The 18,852-nt window shown below is 42.1% G+C and overlaps 3 protein-coding genes across 9 annotated transcripts; 2 read left to right on the top strand and 1 right to left on the bottom strand.

Annotated features, from left to right (window-relative positions):
- Positions 1–136: 136 nt before the first annotated feature.
- On the top strand, positions 137–4,213 carry TIMM8B (translocase of inner mitochondrial membrane 8 homolog B). The gene is made up of 2 exons (XM_037504258.2): positions 137–262; positions 1,536–4,213. Exons 1-2 carry the CDS (start codon positions 179–181, stop codon positions 1,701–1,703), a joined length of 252 nt encoding a protein of 83 aa, XP_037360155.1. The 5' UTR covers positions 137–178; the 3' UTR covers positions 1,704–4,213.
- NKAPD1 (NKAP domain containing 1) lies at positions 1,850–12,025 on the bottom strand. Of its 4 annotated transcripts, XM_054693097.1 has the most exons (7): positions 11,398–11,585; positions 10,717–10,793; positions 7,961–8,061; positions 6,317–6,466; positions 4,819–4,872; positions 4,264–4,445; positions 1,850–4,152 (listed from the first exon to the last, which is right to left on the bottom strand). In XM_054693097.1, the coding sequence occupies exons 2-7, from the start codon at positions 10,783–10,785 to the stop codon at positions 3,938–3,940; spliced, it is 771 nt and encodes a 256-aa protein (XP_054549072.1). In that variant the 5' UTR covers positions 10,786–10,793; positions 11,398–11,585; the 3' UTR covers positions 1,850–3,937. The 4 variants fall into 4 exon arrangements, with proteins under 4 accessions (XP_054549072.1, XP_037361160.1, XP_037361161.1 ...); XM_037505263.2 differs by lacking the exon at positions 11,398–11,585 and adding an exon at positions 11,957–12,025 and having other exon boundaries at positions 1,850–4,445; XM_037505264.2 differs by having other exon boundaries at positions 1,850–4,442.
- PIH1D2 (PIH1 domain containing 2) lies at positions 11,770–18,598 on the top strand. 4 transcript variants are annotated; one of them, XM_054693096.1, is made up of 6 exons: positions 11,770–11,845; positions 13,335–13,537; positions 14,431–14,554; positions 14,922–15,167; positions 16,101–16,366; positions 18,400–18,598. In XM_054693096.1, exons 2-6 carry the CDS (start codon positions 13,361–13,363, stop codon positions 18,532–18,534), a joined length of 948 nt encoding a protein of 315 aa, XP_054549071.1. In that variant the 5' UTR covers positions 11,770–11,845; positions 13,335–13,360; the 3' UTR covers positions 18,535–18,598. The 4 variants fall into 4 exon arrangements, with proteins under 4 accessions (XP_054549071.1, XP_054549070.1, XP_037361162.1 ...); XM_054693095.1 differs by lacking the exon at positions 11,770–11,845 and adding an exon at positions 12,133–12,325; XM_037505265.1 differs by lacking the exon at positions 11,770–11,845 and adding an exon at positions 12,133–12,365.
- The last annotated feature ends 254 nt before the right edge of the window (positions 18,599–18,852 follow it).

Below are 18,852 nucleotides of genomic sequence, written 5' to 3'. Positions count from 1 at the left end.
GAACGCCGGGAGAGCCGGAAGTCGGGCGGCGCGCGCCCCGCGGGCATGCGCACACACTCGGCGCGCCCCGTGGGCATGCGCACATGCTCGGCGCGCCCCGCGGGCATGCGCACACGCTCGGCGCGCTCCGCGGGCATGCGCACACGCTTGGCGCCCGGTCCTGAGCCTGAAGCAGGTGATGGCGGAGCTCGGGGAGGCGGGCGAGGCGGAGCTGCAGCGCCTGGTAGCGGCCGAACAGCAGAAGGCGCAGTTCACCGCACAGGTGCGGGGACGGGGACGGCGACCCGGGTGAAGAGGGAGAGGGACGTGCGGAGCCCGGCGCGGGCGGCGCGGTGAGGCCGCCATGTGCTCGGCGCGGCTCCACCCGCCGCCCGCGCCGCCGGCGCCCCGCTCAGCAAGCCCCGCTGGGGAAGTGACGCGAGCGGAGAAATTGCAGGGGCTCGGGGATGTGACGGCAAGCCCTTGAGCTGGGACTCGGAGATCTGGGTCCTGACGCCGCCTCTGCCCCTTCCAGGCCACGTGCCCCCGGGCACGACACCGGCCGCGCTGGGTCTCGGCTTCGCAGTCGCTCCCGGCCGCGCCGGGCTGTGCGTGGAATGCGAGGATTGTGCTTGAGAATGGTAGAGCAGAATACCGTCAGAGAAAGGTGGGCGCTGAAGTAGTCGCGCTAGACTGTCAGTTTAGGACGAGGTTTTATGAGGCTTCAGGCGTGGCGCATGACCTTGGGCTACTTAAAACGCGACTCTTAGACGGAGATGATTGTCATCTTTTAGAACCGCAGAAAAGACTGACGGAATTGACTAGTACCCAGCCTCCCAAATAGCCATTTCTTTGCGGGTGGGCATTGGGAGGGCTTACAGAGAATGAGCCTCAAGAACAGTGGTTGGAAATCTTTGGATTCTGATTATGAAGGTGCTCACATCTTGTCTGCATCCGTATGTACGTTTTTCTTCATTAGTTTGCAAATGTGTCCATGACCCCAAAAAGGTTAAGAACTAAGAACTGTACTCTCTGGGAGCTAGATCTGAAATGAGATGAGTACAGTATTGTTACTGTTCCTTCCCAGTGTTAGATGGGGGGGGGATATCAACAACTCTGACAGTGGGTAAGGAATTGACACAAACAGTGGTGTTCAAGGAGGCAAGAATTTGAACTGTCTAGATGAATGGATATACTTTTAGGAAGAGAATTACTGAGTCCAACTGAGAATGCTGTGTAAGGACCTCACAGGAACAGTAATGGGTTGAAGTTAAATAAGGGAGTGGGCTGAAATTGATGCATTATGCAAAGACAGGAATAATTTGAGGGAAGGTATTTAATTACTTCAAGAGGAGGGAAAATAGAGAAAGGGATTGTAGGGATAAGGATATAGCCCATAACAGTGACCAATTAGGAAATGAGGAAAATCCATTTTTGATTTAAAGAATGTTTTAAAAGATTGATAGAAAACTAGAGAAATGGGAAAGGAAGTAAGAAAATTGGCAGGTAGGCCTATCTGTAGCTCCCAGTGATTGTTATTTTTTCTTTCCCCTTAGGTGCATCACTTTATGGAGCTATGTTGGGACAAATGTGTGGAGAAGCCAGGGAATCGTCTAGACTCTCGCACTGAAAATTGCCTCTCTAGTTGTGTGGACCGCTTCATTGACACTACTCTTGCTATCACCAGTCGGTTTGCCCAGATTGTACAGAAAGGAGGGCAATAGAACATCCTCTGGGAAAATGGCAGAAGCAGCAAAAAACTTGTCACTAAGTAGACTGAATGAAGCTCACTGGAGGAATGTTAACTGTCAGGTCAACTTCAGGTTCTTAGGAAGCCTGTTGGTGCTAAAAAGTAATAGATCAAATGTTCAAAAGATGAAATTTATTTATTCAGAAATTTCAGGTTGTAACACAATTATTCAATAAATGTGAATTCTCCAGCTTTTTTCTTTTACATCCACTTTAGGACTTAATATAGAAATCTCTGATTGGCAAGAATACTAGAAATAAATATTTCAAGACCAGTAGTGCAAATGGAAAATCTGAGGTTTTTGAGGAGCCACTCTAAGCCATCTTTAAGGGGGCTGAAAGAACCACCAAAGCCTTGGCTTAAGGCATAGAGAATTTGGGATTGAGAAAGATGAAAACAGAAAATAGCTTTATTGCTTATATTGGACCAAGAAATTTAGGTAAACATGGCAAAAAAAACAAAACAGGCATAATGTGTATTTGTTAAGAGATGGGCCTGCTAATGTGGGAGGAAAGGAAGGTCAAGACCCAACAGAACCAACTTCCTGGACATAACTTGTCTCATCTTCCTGAGGCTGTGCTTAGGAATTAGTACTCTTACAGCACAGAAACAATGCTAAAAAATACATGTTGAAAACTCCAACACAGATTTCACTTGCTCCAAGAACAAAACAATTGCTTTAAGCTAAGAGGTAGTGATTATAGACCGCTCTTCCCCCTTGGGCCCCTACTAATCCAAAAGGTAAAAATATACACCACGGAACACTGAGTACCAATGTACCAAATATTGTAAGTATTAATATTTCAAATAAATAACCCAAAAGGTAGCACCTGCTGATAATCAAGAGATAGGGAACCTCTGGCCAACCATGTTTTAAGACTAAACATTTTTATTAGAAGGCTGTCTGTAAAGAATAAAGTTTGTCATCAGAACTATAAAATATTACCACCTCATGGAATGTTGTCATAGTTATATCTATTGCTGGTGTCTTACACTGTCATGCTACCATGAAGTATGTGTTACTCATGGGGAAATTAAGGCAGGAAAGGTTAACTTACCTGCTCCAGACGTCACAACCAATTAGTTGCAGAAGCAAAAGTCTGAGTTTTCAAGCTTTTTACTCAGCTCACAAGGTGACAACCAAGAAAACAATGTCACTTGATCTGCCAGAGTGAAAAAGTGAACTTATATTCTGCCAGACTTCTTTCAGTGATATCTTAGAATCTTAAGAATCAACATAGCAGGGGTCACAGTATATAGTATAAAGGAACTAATGTGGTCTCTGCTTGGTGCTTTAATCCAAAGTCAGATTGGAAGTAAGTGGATATATCCCTGAGAAGTCTTTCATTTTAGAATTGATTCAACTTAGTTTCAGGGAAAAAGTTCATTAATAGGTTTAGGAAAAAAACAAGGAAGACATTTAAATGGCAGCTGCTGCTCTGAATCCAGTTCAGAGCACCATCAGACAGCATGACTAGTTCCCAATTCTTCCCCATTTAGTTGAGAACTTAGCTAAGACAACTGAAGAAATAATTTTGAACACAAGTCCATTTAGGTAATCTCCAACAATCTAAAGAACATTTTACTATCCAATTACCATGTTTTAGGAGTGTAACCAACTGTGGAAGGGAACTTTAACAGAAAACCCTGGTCATATAGCAGCTATCTATGGGTGCTATCAAGAAGGGAAAATTTGTTCTTATGCTCATCTCCTCATTAAGTTAGCTGGATCCCATCCCTGTAAGGCCAAAATACAAAAGGATCAAAGCACAAGGCTGAAGACATAGCCAAGTTGTGGCATGAGTAACACGATGTTCCCTTCCACCATTCTACATAGCACTGGTTCCAATCCAGCTCTTGATCCCAGCCTTTGCTTCCCCCAAATTCAATGTTCCAATTGGTGTACCCAGGTGATGAGAGATTCCACTTTCTGGGTCTTAATCTGTTGTATATGCTCTCTACACTAAATGTGATTAATTGCAAAAAAATAATCTCTTCAAGAAACCTTCATAACAAAATACTAGCTTCCCTATTAACAATAGGTCAAGTTTAACAGGCCGAAAAAGACAAGTCTGTCAAAAAGTACATGGATGGCACAAGACAGCTCTGACCTGAGGACCCCTGTGCTGAGCACAAGTCACTGGCAAAACCCCAAGGTGTAAGAGCTGGAAATACCCACAGTCCTGAGGAAACCGAAGAATTTCTCCTTTAGTCATCCTCTGAACTCTCCGCAGACCTTTCATCTGTAGCCACTTTCCAATTTGTGCGTTTGTTTGTCCTCTCCTGTATTTCATTGTTGACTACAGGGATATGAACTTTTTTCTCTTTCTTTTTCCTTTTGGTTTTCTTAGTGTCTCTTTCCTCACTCTCCTCAGAACTGCTGGATGAGGAATCATCTGACTGGGAAGTGTCACTTTCTGCCTCTAAGAATAAAGCAGATTTTTTGAGAGACTTTTTCCTGGATTTTTTCTTACGCTTATGTGATTGTTTCCTTTTCTTGGTACTAGAAGCCCCAGTTTCTTCTGAGAACTCACTTGAGGAATCCACTGTTAGATCTGTGGCTTCCTTTTTGTTTTTCTTCTGTTTCTTGTGTGATCTTTTTTTTTGCTTTTTTTTGTGGGATTTCTTTGACTTCTTGTGTTTGTGAGATTCGTGCGTAGATGATTTTACCTTGGGAGATGTTTTTTTCCCATTGGTAATATCTTGCTGATCACTACTAATAAAAAAGAGAAACTTCTTTATTATAGAAAGTTAAAAATGAATTTGTATTTTAATGTTTTGCATCCTAGAAAGGAAGTTGGCATTAACATAAAATTTAAAGCTGAACTCTGATACAGGGTTATAACTTCATTACTGAGTATTTTAAATGAAATAAAAGTTCTAATCTACAATACTAAGTTACTATATGTAATAATAACTATGCCAAACGAATCAAAGGCAAAATACCAATTGTCTCCCAACTAAATAATATATCACTTCCCTCACTAGATTTTTAATGGTAAATATAATGTCCTTTGCCCAAGTCAGGAACTCAATTTATCGTTCAGACTTTGTACTAAACTTAAATTTTTTTAGTCAATTTGCCTTACCTGTCTGTTTCAAATTCTTCAGGGTATAATTCTTTATAACCACTGTGACCCCATCTGTAAGAAGACATATCTTATTACATGTATTGGTAAAGCAATTCATACATCTTTAAAAATTGAAGCAAATTAGAATTAGGAAAGCATGCATAGACACATATAAGAATAGAGAAAACAGAGCCAACCCCACATTATAGCTTAGTAAGTTAGCCAGTTACATCTTCTGTACTGCACACTATCATTTCAGATACAAAGGTTCACTTAGAAATAGCTACTTAATGAAGCTTCTCTTCCTTAAGAAATACAAAGACATGGCTTCCCTGGTGACACAGGGATTAAAGTCTTAGCACTGTCAAGCTATCACCAGCCATTGCGGCCTGATCCCCAGCCAGGCACAACAGACTTCTGTCTCACCCACTACTCCCTACAACAGTGTATTTCAGTAGATCTGTCTGTTCTGCTCCCCACTCTGTCTCTGGTGAATCCTCTCACACCTGGCACCTCTGGCCTATTCCCTGGTTCTTGTATGCATAAATAAAATAAATCTTTTTAAAAAAAGAATACAGGCCTCCCTGGTGGTGCAAAGGGTTAAGCAACACACTATGAAGCAATCCGCAGCCTCTGCAGCACATGGCACAGCAGACCTCTCCTGACTCACAGGCCTGTACCCCAGCTCTTGTATACATACATAAATAAATAAATCTTTTTTCTTAAAGATTTATTTATTTATACAAGAAGGGGGTACAGGCCAGATTCGCGGGAGGGTGAAAGGATTCACTGGAGACAGAGCGGGGAGCAGAACAGGCAGACTGACGAAATACACTGCTGAGGGGAACAGCGGGCGAGACAGGAAAGGTCTGCTCGCCATGTGGGACCCTCGCCGGCTGGCTGGGATTGAACTGGCGCTGCAGAGGCTGCGGACAGCTTCACAGCACGGCGCTCAACTGCCTGCACCACCAGGGGAGGCCCAATAAATAAATCTAAAAAAAAAAAAAAAAAAGAAATATAAAGACTCACAAGCTGCTCTTTAGCTGTGAAGCACTTTTCAAAAACACTTCACAACATAATACTGTATACACTGGGACAATTTTTAAAAATAGTAACTTTATCAAGATACCCTTCATGGACCCTTTTCAAGTATAAATTCAGTGATTTTTAGTATATTGTTATGCTGCCAACACCACAATCTTATTTCAGAATATTTTCATCACTCCAAAAAGACTACATACATTAGCAGACATCTCCATACCTTCTTCTCCTGCAGCCACTAATCTACTTTCTATCTTTCTAGATTTGCCTATTCTGGATATAACATACAAACACAAGCATAGTAAGTGGCTTTTTGTGTCTAGTTTTTTTTCACCAAGCATGTTTTCAAGATTGATCCATGTTGTAGCATGTGTCAGTACTTTACTCCTTTTACTGCCAAATAATATTACATTGTATGAATATACCACATCTTGTTTATCCATTTATCAGGTGATATCTGAATTTAGTCACTAACCTGTCTGGCATGTTAGCTTCATAATCATACAACTTCTTGTTCCAGGATTTTGCCTTAAGAAAATCATCTTCCAGTGTCCCAGAAATTTCATTCTTTGGTCTCCAATAGTCTCTCTGACTTTCTTCATCAAAACCATCACTACGCATCCGACTAGAAGAGAACACAGAAGAATTTAAGATTTAGAAGCAATATGTGAGATCACATTATGGAACATCATACACAAAACGCATTGAACAAGCTAAGGGGAGAAAAGAAAACAACTTGACATTACTGTTTTAAAAAATTATGTAAAACACGCAATTTCTTCCTCTCTATAAGTGTGTACAGTTGTCCGATAAAACTCTCACCAAAACAACCATCCTCTTGTAAAGGAAATGACTTCTGAACTTCTAGCATGTTGTAGCTCCCTCAATGATTCTCAACTAGGAGGATATGGAGAGCATAATGACATCCCTGGAGATTCTGAAACATGCTCTCCGAAAACCCAGCGACTTGCAGTAGTGAAGTCATAGTAACATGGGAGCAAAGGCTAACCAGATGAGTATGCTGAAGAAAGACAACTGAAAATCACTGATCCAGACTGCGCTTACATTTTCCACTAACAGGTGACCTAGCCAGCTAATTTGTTATCAAAAATGTTTAAGGGCCTCCTCCATGCCAGGCATTGTTCTAGCTGTTGGTAATAGCATCTGAGACAGTCAGAATCCTTGCCCATATGATGATTATGTTTTAAAGATTTGTTCACCATGATGATAACAGTTCACTCTAAAATAGTACTTTGTTTCTGGAAATGTGACTTGGAATTGAACCACCAACACAAAACAAACCATCATCTGTATTAAATGTACTTCTAAATTCTCAAAGGACCATCTTCAAAGAAAAAAAACAAACTGACAGAATATTTATTTTTATGTTTGATACTGCCTTCTTTACCAAGACCATCCTCAATACTTTCCAATCTGAAGCCATGTACACATAGACAATCACACTCCAGAAGTCCACTTACTACACAGGCAAACTCATACCTTAAAACACCTCACTACTAACTACTGATTTCCCTGTCTGACTTTAGAAATCAGCATTATTAATTTATAGCCATTTCTCGTACATACAACTCTACACTGACAGCACAAGAGATGAGCCCCAAGAGATGTTGCCAGCTGCTCAGACATTACTATACTTCCACAGGTAAGACACCTGCATAATTCTTCGTATTCACGCTCAAAAATATTAAGATAATGTGAAAAGCTAGGTGACTTGGCAAAGACCGTGAGCAGGGGGAAATGAAAAGGCTGAAACAGTATGAAAGACTAACAGGAAAACAGCAGCGCGAACAGTCAGTTAAGCGACAAGATACCACTAGAAAATCCCAAGGTCAAAGCCATCAACTAAGTCAGAATCCACAGAATCCTTTAACATTACAATTGTGCAAGGAAGAATTTTTAAATTCCCCGCTTCAAGTAAGTACGAACAGTCGGGCAATATGCATCATAGCCTATTATGCTTTATGCCTGGATTTATACAAGACAGAAGACTGAAGTACTCTTAGAACTCAATTCATCTACTTTCAACAGACCAAGTTGCTTTAAAGCAAAAGCCAAAGATTCTGAATAAAATGGCAAGTATTTTGATTCTCAACTTCACCTTGAACTGCTGGGTAACATTTTCCTTTTGGTTCCCCGGTAAGCATCTTCCATCTGCTTCTCTAATTCTCTTATTTTCCACATATCTGATTCCTCCTGAATCTAGATTAAAAAAAAAAAAAAAAGGAAATAAAAATAACACTTTATGACTCAGAAAAATAACTGGAAATACATTTTGCAGTAATTATTCAACAGCAGACTGGGTTATGGTCAGAAACCTGGGAAACAAATTCTTAACAACAAATTCTCAAACAAATTCTTAAACAACCCAAACCAATAACCACAAACATTTAGAATTCTGCAGCAAGAGGAAAACCTTTTAAAACTTATCACCTTATGAATTTTCCAATAAGCAAATGATAACCCCTTTATGTTTCTAAAATACTTTATGACTAATTTTACCATCTCAAATTGAACCTTTAACAATCTTATGAGGTAAAGAAAGCAAGCCCCATTATCATCACATTTTACTGAAAGAAAGGTTCAGAGATTTGACCAAAGTCAAAAAGCTAAGAGCAAGTTTTTAAACTTCTAGGTTAAGTCTCGTTTAACAATATCACAATTTTTGTCAAAAACAAATAGTTTGAGGGCCTCCCTGGTGGCGCAGCGGTTGAGTGCTGGGTTGCGAAGCTGCCCGCAGCCTCTGCGGCGCTGGTTGGATCCCCGGCTTGCCGGGCGAGGGTCCCACATGGTGCGCAGACCTCTCCTGCCACCCGCTGCTCCCCTCAGCAATGTATTTCGTCAGTCTGCCTGTTCTGCTCCCTGCTCTGGCTCTGGTGAATTCTCTCACCTTCCCGCACTTCTGACTCTACCCAGTGCTTGTATGTATGTATGTATGTATGTATGTATGTATGTATGCATGTATAAATAAATAAATAAATCTTTAAAAAAAAAAAAGGTTTGAGAATTGCTAGAGTAATTTCCTGAAAATCTAACTACCATAGTAGTTTACCCAAAGACTAAGAATACATTTTATTTCTATGTCCTCCAGTAGTATTTGGCAAAATCTGTACTAGGCTTATCTTTTTTAGATATCACTTTCAAATATAAACTCACCATCCAGCTAGCGGTGGTTTAACACAACTGCAGAGGTTGCTCAGGTAACAACTGTATCCTCATTCACATTCAGAGTATCAGGTAATACCCGTAATAAAATCAAACAAGGGCCTTTGGCCCTCTTTTCATTCTATGTGCTCTCCTATGTGACCTAACCCACTCTCATGACCTCTGTTATCCCCAAATTGTATATACTGCCCCAACTTTTCTCTTGTCCTTTAACTCTTGGACATCCTATAAGTACCTCAGTATCAGCATGCTCAAAACTAAACTAATTTCCTTTCTCATCACATTTATATCTTTTCTTTTGTCGCCTATTTCAATTAATAGCACCAGTCATCATTCAACCAGTCACACAAAGGTAATTATATTTGATTGCTATCATTCTATTATTCTATCAGTCACTAAGTTCTTTGGATGTTATCTCCTAAATTTCTTATTCCATCCCTACCGTCACCTCTTTTTATGGTAACCATCATTATCTCTCATCTGGAACACTGCAAAATTGCCTAATTGGTCTCTCCGCTTCTTCACCCTATCTGACCTATCCTTTATCCAGTTAACAAATCATCTTTCTAAAATACAGATATGATCATGTCACGCACTGCTTAAAAACAGTTGCTGGCTTCTTTATCGCCCAGAGTAAGTAGTTTAATCTCCAACCATCACTATTCAACTCTAATTTACCACTCAGGCCTCATCTTCTGCCATTAGCCCCCAAATTCCCTATTTTCTGGATGGCTACAATTTCTTGCTAAGCCCCAAGTGATTCACGCTCTTTCTTGTTGATTTCTACTGTTACATAATGTTCTCTCTGTCCTGGTAACTTGGACCCATTAATTGAGAACTAAATTAAATATCAGCTGCTCAAATACCACAAATTCTGTGACGCTTCTCCAGATTTCCCAAGGCAGACTTCCTCCCTCAGAGCACTAAAGCACTTTGTACATGTTTCCTACTAATAAAACAATTATCAAGCAGAATCATAATCATCCACTTACTTCATATTTGCATCTCCCAATTGTTCCAAAATAAAGAATGGCATACTGTGTGCCCTCATTAAGAATTATAGAAGTGGGCCTCCCCGGTGGCGCAGCGGTTGAGCGCTGGGTTGCGAAGCTGCCGGCGACCTCTGCGGCACTGGTTCGATCCCCGGCTGCTCCCCGGCCACCAGAGGAGGGTCCCACATGGCGCGCAGACCTCTCCTGCCGCCCGCTGCTCCCCTCAGCAGTGTACTTTGGTCCTTCTGCCTGCTCTGCTCCCTGCTCTGGCTCTGGTGAATTCTCTCACCCTCCCGCGCTTCTGACTGTACCCAGTGCATGTATAAACAAAGAAACAAACAAACAAATAAATAAATAAATAAATAAAAAATATGCCTCTATTAAAAAAAAAAAGAATTATAGAAGTATGGGGGCCTCCCCCGTGGCGCAGCGGGTTGAGCACAGCGCTGTGAAGCTGTCCGCAGCCTCTGCAGCGCGGGTTCAATTCCCAGCTGGCCAGGGAGATTCCCACATGGCGCGGGAGACCTCTCCTGTCTCGCCCGCTGCTCCCCTCAGCAGTGTATTTTGCTCCATCTGCCTGTTCTGCTCCCCGCTCTGTCTCTGGTGAATCCTCTCACCCTCCTGCGCCTCTGGCCTGTACCCCAGTTCTTGCATAAATAAATCAATCTTTAAAAAAACAAAAGTATGCTGTGCCTCTCACCTTATTGTGAGCATCTGTGTGCCGGATGACATTCCTCAAGAGGACTTTCCCCAGTGGAACCCGGGACATTCTTCAATCTGAAAGGAATCAATAACTAACATTTAATAATAACTTCCTTTATTACCTTTTATTACCACGTTATAAAGCATAAAGTAAAGAAAAGATCACTGAATTGGAAGTCAAAGGTCCTGAGGAAGTTTTTCCCTCACCATTAAAAGGGTAACGCCTGACAGAGTAATGACAGCAGGAAAGGCGACAGTGAACATTAGAGTTCTTGGAAACTGCATATAATTAAGGGTTTTCAAGAGCGCCATTTAGTTAAGCCTCAAAATAACTTTATACGAGGCACGTACTTTCCTCAGTACTTGCCTTCCTATTTTGCAGATGAAATCCCCTAAAGCCATAACCTGCCCCAGGACACACAGTCCGGAGGCAAAGTCCACAGTGGCCATTAACGCTCAAAACCCGAAATTAGATGGCGGTGAAGCAAATGCCTAGATTTGAGAACGTCAGTCAGGGGACCACAGCCGTCCAGAGCCACACGACAGCAAAGGCACCGATGCCCGCAATTTCGCCATTCAAGGAAAGGCTAGTTTCTACTTTGTCCCCTGGCGTCCAAAAGAGAACATGCCCGTGTGTAGCTAGCAGGAGCTTTGTGCAACCACCCCGCCGCTCACTCACCCCTCGATCCTGAGGAAATCGGGCATCTTGTTAGTGGGAGACGAGGAACCACTTCATTACAAGCTCTCCTCCGACCCAGGAAGCCAAGGAGTCGGGGCTCAAAGGCAGCTCTGCGGCTTCACCCGAGGCCTTCGTGAACACGCAGCCTTCCCACCGGTCACTCTGCCCTCACCCGCGGCCCCGGCTCCCGCCGCCGCGCCCCCAGCCCAGCCCGACGGGCAGGTCTTCCTCCCGGACGGAGGCCGCAGGCGGCGCCGGCGCGGAATCCCGACGGCCCCGCGGGCTGGGGCATCCCCCGCTCGCGCGGCGCCGGGCCGGGCCCGGGGCGCGGGCGTCGCTCCCCGGCGAGGCTGGGGGTACGTTGGCGGGTGAGACCCTCGGCCGGGCCCCGAGAAGAGGGTTCAGAGCGCCCGGAGGAGGGGTCGAGGCTTCCGGGAGGAAGACCGAGGCGAGTCCCCCATCTTTGTTACCGGGATCCCGGCCCCCCAACGGTCACGGAGCCCCCGGCAGCCGCCCTCGAACGCCCGCCCCGCACAAACACACAGAAACACGCCCATACCGTGCGCCGCGGCCTCGCGTGGCGGGGGTGGGGGAGGAAGCGCTCGGGGAGAAAGGGGCGCGCGCTTCCCGTCCAGGCCGGAAGCGGTGCGCCCGAGAAGGTCTTCCCACCAACAGGAGCCGCGGCCCCGCCCGCGCCCAGCGGTTCCTGCGCGCTCTGGGGGTCGACGGGCGCCGGGAGGAGGCGGACGGGGAGCCAAGTGGGTCGGGCTCGGCGGAGAAGCCAGCCCCGCCCCAGTACGGGGAGACGCCGGAACTGGATAGGAAGAGATCGTGGCGCCTGGAGCTTCCCGGACCCGATTAGGTGTCGTACCCGGCCTGGTTACCTAGGTAACGGGCGTCGCGGTCCGGCGGGGAACCGCTTGCGGAGGTGGGTTCTCCGACCTCTGGAATGGCTGGCAGTCCATTGAGTTAAGTTTCCGGTTTAGTCTAACCCTACCGTCGTTTTCGAAGAACCCAATCCGCTTTTCCTCGTTCTGTGGATGATGTGGGACGTCTCTGCAGTCAGGGAGGGGGTGTGACGGCTTCTCAAGACGGCGAGTAGATGCTCCCTAACCCCTATTAGTTAGTTTCCTTAACCTCACAGTAACCCTGTTAAGTATGTATTATAGCCTTCGTTTCGAGGAGAATAAATCGAGTCACTTAAATTGTTCAAGGTCACACGCTACTAAAGGAAAGAGACAAGATTAGGATCTAGAGTCCATGTTTTATATATATATATATAATATTTATATTTTATAAATATTTTTATATTTATATAAATATATGTATATTATATATATAATTTTATTTTATATATTTTTTACATCATTTTTCATTTTTGCCTTTTGGGTGTCTCCAGGACACTCACTTAACTACAAAAGATAAAAATAGACTGACAGTAAAAGGATGGAAAACAATCCTACAAGCAAATGGACCAAAAAAGAAGACAGGAACCAGCTATACTTGTATCCGATAAAACAAAGTCCATGTTTTATTGACTAGACTATGTTGAAGATTGAGGATGCCTCAATTTCCCCTCACTCCAAACACACCTCTGGCAATTTTACACTGGGAAAAAAAGTTGCCAGGCAGATAATATCCAGGTTTGGGAACAAGATCTCTAGGAATTCCAGCCTCAAAATGACTGCTTTGTCCCTTCAAGGCTTGTGAGGTAAAGCCTTAATTGAGAGGACAACTTGAGAATTTAGGAAGGGCTATTAGATAACCAGAAAATAAGGAAAAGATAAAGTGGTGCTAATTCACCATCTTTTAGACACAGATATTAAGATAGCTGCTAATGTCACCAAAACAATTTCTGAGGTGTTCCTCTTCCCCTGAAAGCAAAAGTGAACCAATGATTACACAGGCCTTTTTCCCTTTGTTTCATGTCTTTTCAGACTTAAGAGGCCCATTCTCTTCAATCATGGAAACATCATCTGAGGGCCTGCTCACCCAAGTTACTCAGTTCTGGAACCTCCTAGATGATTTGGCTGAAAGTAACCCTGAGAGCTATGAGAAGTTCATTCAACAACAGATCAAAGAGGGGAAACAGCTCTGTGCTGCCCCAGAACCACAACTCTGTATAGAGACCAGGATACTGGTAGGTGGAGTTGATGCCCAGTGGTGGGAGGTACTGAATGAAATTATTCAGGGGTACCCCGAGAAGATATTCCTCTTAGCTATATTGCTACACAATAAAACTAACACACAAGAAAATCAGAGAAACTGCCACTCTAAGTGGAAAATGAAATGCAGTGTGGGAGATTGTGTTGAAAGAATAAGAATGGGGTGTTCATACATGATGTTCTGGACATCTTAAAGTGAGCCATTTTTTCCCTGGGGAATGAAATTTAGAAGTAATGCAATGATTTAACAGAGATTCATAGAGTTGGATCTTTTTCAAAATAAAGAGAACTTCTGGGCCTCTCTGGTGGCTCAGGGGTTAAAGTCTCAGTGCTATCAATCTATTGCCAGCCACTGCAGCACCAGTTCGATCCCCAGCCAGGCCTGGGAGCTGCAGACTGCTCCTGTCTCACCTGCTCCCCTCAGCATGTATTTCAATAGTAGACACGCCTATTCTGCTCCCCACTCTGTCTTTGGTAAATCCTCTCACCACCACCACCCCTCCGGCACCTCTGGCCTACACCCCAGTTCTTGTATGCATAAATGAAAAAAAAATTTTAAAAAGAGAATTTCTTTGTTTGGGGAGATAAGGAAGTAGTGAAATCGGGTCAAATTCCCCTGAAACAGCTGCTTAGCTCATTCCCTTCTCCCTCCTCCCAGTTCTTCTGGGAGCAACAAGTGGATTCTAGGTGAAAATCCCAACAGCTTTGTGGAAATCAGGTAACAACATCATTCTCAAGCAAGGTTTTAATATATTGAATAACTTACTTGGAGCCTAAAATTCTTTCTTTTCCAATTCTGTGATGAGTGATGAGTTATTGAAAAATTAAAAAGTAGATTTTGAGATATGCAAAATCATTTTCTTTCTAGAAACCAAAAGAAAAAATACTTTTTATCAACCTATGTCAGTGGAAAAGAATCCCAGCTCCCCAGTCACACACTCATCCTGTACCTATAAGTGTCGGCAGACCAGAAGATATGTCTGAGACATCAGGTACATAGAATTATGGGAGAAAAAAAGCACATTTTTAAAAAGTTATTGGAAATAAGAATGTGACAGCTTTTACTTGATAAAAGGCATTCCAAATAAAAATTTTCATCTAGTTATAGTTAATAATGACCTATAAGTATACCTTTTTGCAAACAGCATACTGTTTACTTTTTCTAATAATATGAGCTGTCTTAACCCATGTAAAATGCCAAGAAATGCCCTCATTGGAATTTTGAAATTCCTCATTGGAATTTCCTGAAAATACAGGAATAAAATGTATAGCTTTATCAAGATATGGCTTAGTATATCACCTGAGAATATCACTACTGAAACAAGTGTGTTTATTTCACACCCTCTGAATTATACTCAGATGTTTACACAGTCCTCGATGTTGCCTACAATCCTGATGTTATCCAGGCAGCAGAAAAGGACCCGGAGAAAAAAGGTCAATTGATACAGATGGCCATGAAGTGCATTGAAGAAAAATTCCACTTCACTCTCTCACACTCTTACCATATTACAAAGTGTAAAATGAAAGGAAGCATTCAAAGAATGAAACAAAATCTAATGGGAATCCAAACTGACCCAAAAGATTTAAGAGAGAAAATGAGAAATGGTAAGTTAATGTATGTAAGGGAATGTGGTAAATAAACTGATTTAAAAGGTATTTTTTTAATCCTGTGTACATTTTACAAACTAGAAGTCTTGATTTTGAGAGATGAGAAACTTAAGATAGTTGGCCTCCCTGGTGGCGCAGGCAGTTGAGGGCGGTGCTGTGAAGCTGTCCTCAGCCTCTGCAGTGCCGGTTCGATCCCCGCTGGCCTCGGAGCAACCCACATGGCGAGTGACCTCTCTTGTCTCGCCCACTGCTCCCCTCAGCAGTGTATTTCATCAGTCTGCCTGTTCTGTTCCCCACTCTGTCTCTGGTGAATCCGCTCACCCTCCTTCACATCTGGCCTGTCGCCCGGTTCTTGTATAAAGAAAAAATAATATCTTTAAAAAAAAAAAAGAAAGAAAGAAAGAAAGAAGCTTAAGATAGTATAATACAGACATTAGATATTGGAAATATGAGCATATCCTCAAAGGTTTTTAAATCCTGTAGATTTTTTAAAATTTTTTTTAAAGATTTTATTTATTTATACAAGAACCGAGGTACAGGCCAGGTGTGCGGGAGGGTGAGAGGATTCACCAGAGACAGAGTGGGGAACAGAACAGGCAGACTGATGAAATACACTGCTGAGGGACGCAGCAGGAGAAGTCTGCCATGCTATGTGAGACCCTCGCCGGCCGGCTGGGATTGAACCTGCGCTACACAGGCTGCGGACAGCTTCAGAGCACGGCACTCAACTGCCTGCGCCACCAGGGGAGGCCCTCCTGTAGATTTTTAAACCAAATTCTTTGTTGTTGTTGTTGTTGTTGTTTTAATTTAAGATTCCCAAACTAGCCACAGCTTTATCTGCCATCTGGGCTAATACTATATATATTGTACAATAGCTCATTGCCTGATAATATTTTATTAATTTTGTGATCCTCCCTTTTTTTCATAAAGAACTAACCCTTGATCAGATAAAAAACAGTACAATGGACAATTCAGATCACCTTCCTCAACTTTTACTGCCAAAGGACCAAGTTTCAGGAAAAGCAGGGCGTCTGATAGAAGAGATTTCTAGTACAGAGATCCAGGTGGAGATGAAGAGACCTGACTATGAATTGAAAATTGTGGAAGATCAGAATGAGAAACCTCTGAAAATTGAATTAAAAGTTGAATTACCTGGTGTTAACTCAGTATCTGTCTGTGATCTTCGTGTTTCAGAGGTAAGTTGAATAGATAATACTGTAAGTTGTGTCAGGCAGCATTCACACTCTTAATGGCTTACAATAATTTGCCCAAGATACATACCAGCTTGCTCCTGCTTTGTTCCATGAGTCTTGCACATTTCAAGATAGAGGTGAAGGAACAATTCCGTAAGAGATATGCCATTCTCATGGCAAAGCAAACCTAGAAATGGCCAAACCATGTTATAGTTCCTAAAGTTTCCTCTCAGACATATCACTTCTACTTACATTCTATTGGCCAAAGAAAAAGTCCTATATCAATAGAGCTGGGAAGTATATTCTTCTCACAGGAATCACAGGAAGTCACATGACAGGGATGTATAATCCTCCTACAGAAGAAGGGCAAATAATTGGCCATAGTCCTACAATCTGTCACATTCCAACCACTTCCCAAAGGAAGAAATCTCCAATCCCAGCATCAGGCTCCGAAGTGTAAGATTTTGCTATTATAATCTGCATTCTGTTCCTTTTGAATCACGTACCTGTGGACTGCTAAGACAACCTATCTACTCTTGTAACCCCCTGCACCATACATTGTGGAATGGAGAGAGGATAGCCATAATTAACAATTCAAAATGGAAAATATGAGGCACAATCTGGTGCGCAGCAATTCTGAAATCCCAGTAAGCCGATATTGTGAAGGATCCCTTTTCTAAGGTAGAGAATGTTACTGCTTAGGTCCCAAGTCAGGGTTCATCGATTACCTAGCTGCTTACTTCCATTGGTTTCCATTACCTTCAGCTCCATTCTCTGGGAAGTTTATTTTTCCTTTTCCATTATGCACCTTGGCCATATCTGAAAAGAGCATTGGAAAATATGCATCTTTAAGTGCTAAGCAATATTTTCAGCCTACTTGCTACTGGGGTAGAATCCAAAAGTTGTTTTATGTTAGATTTAGTCTAGAATGATAGCATTTCATAGCCTGATTCAATCAGTGCCACATACAATTTTTTTCAGATGTCCATTTTTAAATGACCTTTGTCTTAATTGCTGTAATTTTGGCAAAATTTAAGGATTTACTGAGGTCCACTTTAATCCAATCAGAGGTTTAACAAAGGACAAAAGTACTTGTGAATCTGGTCTTTACCTCTAGACTGTTCTTAATCAGTGTTTGTTGATAAAGTAATTCTCAACTTTGTTCTTTATGGTAAAAAGTAAAAATTAGTTCCATTCCTAAAACTGAAGTCTTAAAATTTCTGGGCTGAAGTCCTGAAGTCTTAAAATTTCTGGGCTTGTATTATTCCCTTTCAATTTTACTTGAAAACTAGGAAATTATTTTCTAAACTCATCTCACAGTATCTTGATAAATGTAGCCAACAGAACCAAAGCAGGCTTCCAACATTCCACTCTCCCACTTTACCTAAATCCACAAACTAGTTACATTATTTGTCTTCTAAATTGTGAGTTTTACTAAAAGCTGTATCAATATAAATGCAGATCTTTTAAGTTTCTTTAGTTTGTTGGTCAACCCAGTTAATGCCATATACTTTAGAATAGCAGGGCCACCCTGGTGGCCTAGGAGTTAAGTCTTCGTGCTCTCACCCCTATGGCCTGGGTTCAATCCCCAGCCAGAGCGCTAGCTCACATTTGGCATGGTAGGCCTCTCCTGTGTCGCCCTCTGCTGCCCTTAGCAGTGTATTTCAGTAAATCTGCCTGTTCTGCTTCCCACTCTGGTGAATTCTCTTATACCCTACACATCTGGCCTACACTTCAGTTTTTCTATGCAAAAATAAATATATATTTATAATATGTATAAATAAATAATTTAGAATAGCAACATCCAATTTCTGGTACTGTAACCTTTTTATGTCTTTGAGCAGCAATAACCTCAATATCTCAGGAATTTACAATGGCAACTGTATTGCCAGGTACAAGTCTCCTGCCTGTAAATGAGATCCTCTTTAAGGAAAGTAGTGAATAAAGGGAAGAATAATACAAATAATACAAATTATAACCAGGAAATATTTTTCTAGTTTCATCTTTTAAAATCTTTCTTGGTTTATTATTCTTAGGATGATTTATTGATTGAGGTCTCTGAGAAGTACAGACTACATCTGAACCTTCCGGAATCTGTGAATACTGAAATGACTACAGCAAAATTTATCAAAGAGAAAGCAACATTAATCGTCACAATGCCATTGATATAAGAAAAGAGCATCATGTTTTTGGTTTCCAGTGCTTAAATCGTGAATTATAGGGCCTTTATAATGGGTGAAGAGTAGGTTTATTTTAAACACGTTTCCTATTTTCTAAGAGTACCTTTTGATGGAATGAGATTTTCTTACCAATTGTCATGTTTTATCTCTTTAACTCATTCTTTTACCTTCTCAAACTTGGTTAATAAGCAGATACTACTAAAAACAGCATTACCGTGACATGCTTGAAGATATTTGTAGAAACCCTAAGTGATTTAAATTCAATTGAGAAAATTCTGTTTTCAAATAACATGCAAGAACTCTTGGTTT

This window comes from Talpa occidentalis, unplaced genomic scaffold (genome assembly GCF_014898055.3).
Source record: "Talpa occidentalis isolate TD23 unplaced genomic scaffold, MPIMG_talOcc4v2.1 talOcc4.12, whole genome shotgun sequence".
Taxonomy (NCBI): Eukaryota; Metazoa; Chordata; class Mammalia; order Eulipotyphla; family Talpidae; genus Talpa; species Talpa occidentalis.
This window is presented reverse-complemented; position numbering and strand designations above follow the sequence as displayed.

Coding starts and splice junctions, on each gene's coding strand:
- PIH1D2 (XM_037505265.1), top strand. Junction 14,555..14,921: donor AGATATGTCTGAGACATCAG/GTACATAGAATT, acceptor AATTATACTCAG/ATGTTTACACAGTCCTCGAT. Junction 15,168..16,100: donor AAGAGAGAAAATGAGAAATG/GTAAGTTAATGT, acceptor TTTTTCATAAAG/AACTAACCCTTGATCAGATA.
- TIMM8B (XM_037504258.2), top strand. CDS start 179: ATGGCGGAGCTCGGGGAGGCGGGCGAGGCGGAGCTGCAGCGCCTGGTA. Junction 263..1,535: donor AGGCGCAGTTCACCGCACAG/GTGCGGGGACGG, acceptor CTTTCCCCTTAG/GTGCATCACTTTATGGAGCT.
- NKAPD1 (XM_037505263.2), bottom strand. CDS start 10,785: ATGTCCCGGGTTCCACTGGGGAAAGTCCTCTTGAGGAATGTCATCCGG. Junction 6,467..7,960: donor ATGTTACCCAGCAGTTCAAG/GTGAAGTTGAGA, acceptor GTTCTCTTCTAG/TCGGATGCGTAGTGATGGTT. Junction 4,446..4,818: donor GAAGAATTTGAAACAGACAG/GTAAGGCAAATT, acceptor CTTTTTTATTAG/TAGTGATCAGCAAGATATTA.